The following is a 6,000-nucleotide window of genomic DNA, read 5'->3' as shown; positions in this document are numbered from 1 at the left end:
CAGCTCCTCTATTTACCTTTGCAGGGCAGGATTCGGGCCAGGTTTGCTACTGTTTGTTCTTCCAATAAATTGCAAAGCTCAGAGAATACATCGACAGCTCAGGGAGAAGACCCGATGAGCAGACAGCTAGCCTTCAGAAGGGAGAGCTGGCTCCCCCAGGAATCCTCAAATAGCTTTTCTCTGGGGAAAAGAAAATGCTGAACTGCATTAAAGATGTACTGTTCATTAGTCCTAGGACAACAGACCCAGAAGCTTTAGCATGGGGAGGCTGAGTACAGTGGACATTGGACAGAGCACTCAGGTTCCAATTCTGACTACCATTTATTACCTAGTACGACTGTGAGCAAGTCACTCAACCTCTGGTGGCACTAGATGGTCCGTAAGGTCCCTTCCAGCTCTAAATGTGCGATCTGACAGCTGAGGAAACTGAGGCCCACTTACCTAAAGTGTGACTAGAGGTCCCTTTCCCTCCTCCCATGCAAGATAAGAAAGTTCACCCTGCTTTACACGAGACACTTTCTAGATTATACCCAGCATAATAAAATTCAGGGCAGAGCCTGATGATCTCGAATACAGGATTCCATCTCTACCTCAGTTTCTTCTTTTGTATTCATCCCCATCCCTCCCCTCAAAGCGATCAACCCAAGCAGAACAAAAAGAGATACCTCAGTAAACTCAGTTGTTTTTATTCTGTAAAGCATATACGCACACCTTACAAACACAGAAAATTAACCTAGCAGAGAATGCCATTACCGGATCATGCAACAAGAGAAGTGAACAGGATCACCAGGCCATCTCAGCTGTGACCTGAAGGAGGGCCAGCAGCCAAGGCTCTGACTCTCTATGGGACGCACTAACTACGGGGAAAAAACACTTACCAAGAGAATCGAGACGGATTCAAGTCATACGGTGAAAGGGAACAAAAAGGAGAGATCAATATGATCCGGAACAACACTCTACTGTTAAAGTCACCGACCTTCCTCCGGCTGCGTCAGAGCCAGGCCGAGGGACCCGAGGGGGCTGCAGCCCCCGCCCCCCCTCCCCCGACACCCACAACAGACCCAGGAGCGAGTCACAGGGAGAAGAGGCCGGCTCCTGGCAGGAATGTGGGATGCCCAGGAAGCCTCTCTACTCACTCGAGACCTCAACCCCAGCCCAGGAGCTGTCCCCATTTCCTGCCCTTCACATACATCAGTGGCATATCTTCTCCAACCGGCTGCACTTTGGGCTTCTGCCCTCTGACAGTTGCTTGCTTGACTGAATGATGAACATTTGTTATTTTCCAATCTTACCTTAAGCTAAGTTATCTTCCTGGGGCATTTTTTGGCACTTCCTAGCACCATTCTTGACTTCATTTCTTTTGTGGGCTCCGTTCCCCACCCCACTCCAGTCCCTTCCATTAGAACATCAAGAATCAGCAACATATACATACATACATATATATATATACATATATACACGCGTATATATGTATATATGATGAGCTGAGAGCAGGACAAATCAGGAAAAATGCTTTTCTTAGTTGCATCCCCCACCCCCAAACACACATATACAGACACACACACACACACACACACAGACACACACACACACACACACACACACACACACACACACCAGCTATAAATCTAGTCATATCGCTTCACTTCATCAGGATTCTAAGTCAGTAGCAGCTTCAGCTAAATTCTGGAAGCCTTTTAATGTAAGACATTTCTGGAAACCAGGCCCGAGTGATTTCCAAATCTGCTCCAGTCTGGAGCACAAGGACTCCAGAAAGAAAACTACATTCAACAATTTGCCCACAGTCAGCCACAAAGACCATACAGAAAAAACATTTCTATCAGAAAAATATGATTTTTGTGCTTGAAATATACTCGAGAGAAACACCGCAACACCAGCCAGGTTCCTGCAGTGCCCTGTCTCACAGTCTTCTGGGAAAAGGCCCACCGCAGCTTTCCATCTAGGGGAATCTGGGACCCGGGCCGAAGGAGCAACACCCAAGGACCCCCGTGAAAGGGAAGAAGGTGGGCTGCTATTTCCAAGGCCCTAATTCGATGGCCTCGTGACATAAGCTAAAAGGTCCTTAATGGTGGAAGGTCACCAAGGCATCCCCGTTTCGAATGTGTGGGGAAGTTTACAAAAGGCTTTCCCTTCTTGTAGACTGAGGAGGAACATAACACAAGACAAGTTAATTAGAAAAGGTAATACAAATTCTTAAAAAAAAAGAGGGGGAAACGAAACCACCAAGAGAGAAGGAAAATCAAGGGACGAAGTGACCCGACCAAAGGCTGACAGGAGAACCAGGAAGATGATCGACGGCCGCCAACTTCCAAACTCAGCTGTCTGCGCTCCCGACGACGCCCTGGGTGAAAACGAGGAGGCCCAAGCTCAGCTCGGTCCCCCAGATGTCCCCTCTGCCCTGCAGCCCACCGAGGGACATGGCTCAGCAGCTTGGCACAAGGAAGCTGCTTTTTCATTTTAAAGAAGAAAAAAGCCAAGACAGGAAGGAAAAACACGACCGGGAAGCATCCTGCCACAGAGCCCAGCAAGGTCGTGTCTTTCCACAGTCCACACAAAAAACGAAACTTAGCACGGGGATGACTTCAAAAAGGGATTCATCTTTTAAATATTTGTTTTACTCAGGAGAAAAGCAAAGTCTGTCCTACCTACAGCAGTATTAAAATGTGAATATGTATTTTAATTTTTCTTCTTCCAAAAAAAAGAAAGAACTCTAGAAAGATGGATATCTTTTCTTGCAAGCAAAGAGCAAAGTGGAGAACAGGTATTATTATTGTTGTTACCATCCTTATTGAACCACAAAGAACACGCTGCCCCCAGGCCCTGGAGCAGCGGCTTGGGGAATGTGACAGCCTATGGAAGGTGCACACAGGTTCAAACACCACCGTACACATACCACTGCTGGGCTAACACAAAACCCAGACGCAGACAACCCCGACGGAAAATGTGTTTCCTCTGGAACATTCACAGAGGCTCTGCTGCCTCCAGGCCAGGCATTCCACTCTGACTGATGGAGTCCACACTGTTAACATATTTACACAAACACGGCTGAGTCCACATGTAAGAGGTTGAAAGGTTCTGGTTACACCCTGGTGCGCAGCGAGTGCATCATCTGACCAGTTTCTGAATATATTTTTTCTTTTATAAATATGTACAAATCAATGAACAGGCACTTGAAACGTCTTTGGTTGGACTAACCCAACATCGCCAGATAATATATTCAACGGAGTGTCCACATACAGGCCGGGCTCAGCAGGCAACGACTGTGGTTCTTTCGGTCACTCACAGAAAAGGGAAGTCACAGGACTAGGCTTCAGCCAAAGCCACCTGGAACAGAGCACAGGCAAAGGGACTGGTCAGCTTCAACCCCCATCAGCCCCATGGGCTCTGCTGGCCACGCAGGGGGTGGGGGCCCTTTCTCATTCATTTACTCCCCTGGCACGCTCCACATCCTAGACAAATCGGCTCACCTCCTATTTCCTGGACACAGGATTCCATCTCCTGCCTCTACACCTTTACCCATGCTGTGCTGCATGCCCGGTATGCTCTGGGGCTACTGCCCACAAGAGGTCTATCCTGCTGCTCCTCCCCCACCAAAAACAATATTATTTTGTATTTTCTTATCTGTGTATAAAGTTTCTTGGGGGTAAGGAATGTTTCTTCCATTGCCGAGTGTTACGCCTAGCATACAAAAGGGACTTAAAAACGTGTGAATGAATGCATTCTGAGATGTGCTACCAGGATCAGCCAGGACGGGAGTCTTAAGGAGGGGGTGAAATGGAATCCTGCAGCCACAGCCTCCTTCCCCGTGCACACACAGCTGACCAAGCTGGCCGTGGGCTCTGCCTGAGGTCTCACTCCTTGACCACACCTTTCTCTTCTCCTGGTGTCTGCTCAGGCCAACACAACAGGTGAGGAGAAAGCTGAGAAGGGGGCGCTCCTCCGACAATTCACGCAGCCACAGCTTTAAAGCCAGGATCCAACCAATGCTGGACTTTCAAACCCACCTGGAGAGATTCTAGGCAGGCGCCACTATGAAAGGACAAGAAAAAATCCTGTCACTGCTTTTTCAAAGGAAAAGTGCCGGCCAAAAGACATGAAGGGGTGAAGGGGCAGAGGGATTTTGCTCATGGAATAGAGAGCCCCTTCCTCTTAAGTCTGTCCCTTTACTTTCAGGTAGGCAGCTGAGATGAAAGCCGCCCGCCTGGCGGCCGCAGTCAGAACTGGCCTGGGAGGAGATGCCCATCCGTCTGTCTGCAGCTTGGGGAAGGCGGCTTTGGCCGGGCTGCCTGCCACCTCCCGTCATCCTGCTTACCTTTTCTGGGCAGAATTCTGAATTGCTCTGTCGAAGTTTGCTAGGTCTGCCCTTGATGACGGCATAGCAGAACATCGTAATCACCATCACAAAGAGGAAGTAGCTGGTATGCATGAGATGCAGGTTTATCAAGGACCGATCATCCTACACAAAGGGAAAGGAGAGAAACCAAGCTGCAGCAGCGGCCAGAAGGGGAGGGGGCCGAGTCTGTCTGGTGTCACTGACCCCTGTGCGCCCCTTCTCACAGAGCATGTTTTGAACACAGAAGATAAATGACATGAGATTACAAGAGAAATCAATTATATTAAAATCGTGGTCAACAAGTTCAGGGACCGCACATTAAGAGCCCCCACATTCTGTATGTTTATGTGGGAGGAGTTTTCTTTCTATTTCTGGATTCCACAAGACTAAAGCTTAGAAGAATGAAACCAAAGTCATGTGGCCTAAATGCTAATGCCCTGAACCAGTCAAACTAGCCAATCGGCTGCTGCTCCTTCCCCACCCCCTCCCCACCTTCCCCCTGGGATCTGAGGCTCCGCATGAGCTCCCCACCCCCACAACCAGGGGTGTTGTTCAGCTCCCTCGCCCCTTCTCAAATGACTCTGTATTTACTTATTTGTACAGACACTATTTCTTTTCCTCTAGTAGACTGTAAGCTCCTTGAGGGTAAAGATACTTTTCATTTTTTAACGTTGTATCCCTAAGGCCTGGCATACAGTAGGTGCTTAATAAATACTTGCCAGGGGCAGCTAGGTGGCGCAGTGGGTAGAGCACCAGCCCTGGAGTCAGGAGGACCTAAGTTCAAATATGGCCTCAGATATTTGACACTTGCTAGCTGTGTGACCTTGGGCAAGTCACTTAACCCTGATTGCCTCACCCCCACCCACCCAAAAAAGAGTACTTGCTAAATTGACCTGGACCACTCCTAACTCTGGAAATTCTCCCTTCCCTTCCCGGGCATCCAGAGCTTGTGTGTGCCCCCCATCACTCCTGTCCCAACCCTCCTTCCTTGCTGTTCCTTCACTCCACCCCCCACAAAAAAGGCACCTCCTCTCTTCTCACTCTTCCCTGGAGTCAGTCCAGCCTCCTGGCCACAAATATCCCCCACCTCAGCCTCCCACCTGCTTCCTGAATGGGGCGTGCCCTGCCATACTGTCAGGAGGGCAGGGGGCTAGTGGCCAGGCCAGCCCTTCACCCCGTCTTTACTCCTCATAGCCAGCCTCTTACCCAATCCTGGTCTGGTGAACTTCAATGCCCACCAAAGCCCAAGGGAGCAGACCCAGCTCATGCACACGGAAACACCGTGCACGTCTGGGAAGACAAAATATGGCAAAACATCTGTCCCAGTGGAATGTGGCAAGGAGGCCAGGTTTCTGCGGCAATGGCCAGAACCTACATTTTGCTCAAGCTTAAAAACATTTTCTTTTAATATGAAAACTAGTCCTGAGGCTTGATGGTGAAAGGTAAGTGTGAAATCCAGTCCTTCCAAATGATGGTGCTGACTGATGTGTGCATGTGATTAAGAGTCACTTGCTTTCCATCAAAACAGAAAAGCCTCAACTTTCGTCTCCTCCTCCCTTTCTATGACCTAGACAACAATTCTCTAATTAGATGCTCCAAGCTTCTCGCATCTAAGTGTCTGGGACAAAGCCTGTGGTCTTTGGCCC

At 49.0% G+C, this 6,000-nt stretch overlaps 1 protein-coding gene across 7 annotated transcripts in view; it reads right to left on the bottom strand.

The window, feature by feature from the left end:
* Positions 1 to 670: 670 nt before the first annotated feature.
* Positions 671 to 6,000, bottom strand: part of TMEM248 (transmembrane protein 248) — a 30,501-nt gene continuing 25,171 nt past the window's right edge. For all 7 annotated transcript variants that reach the window (XM_027862065.1, XM_027862064.1, XM_027862066.1 and 4 more), the window contains 2 exons: positions 4,334 to 4,477; positions 671 to 3,345 (listed from right to left, as the gene is read on the bottom strand). In XM_027862065.1, coding sequence (XP_027717866.1) covers positions 3,325 to 3,345; positions 4,334 to 4,477 — 165 coding nt within the window. In that variant the 3' untranslated portion in view covers positions 671 to 3,324. The remainder of the gene's footprint in view (positions 3,346 to 4,333; positions 4,478 to 6,000) is intronic.

The sequence above is a fragment of the Vombatus ursinus genome, unplaced genomic scaffold (genome assembly GCF_900497805.2).
Source record: "Vombatus ursinus unplaced genomic scaffold, bare-nosed wombat genome assembly UNPS02014768.1, whole genome shotgun sequence".
NCBI classification, from domain to species: domain Eukaryota; kingdom Metazoa; phylum Chordata; class Mammalia; order Diprotodontia; family Vombatidae; genus Vombatus; species Vombatus ursinus.
The sequence above is the reverse complement of the archived record's forward strand: the minus strand, read 5'-3'. Positions and strand labels throughout refer to the sequence as shown.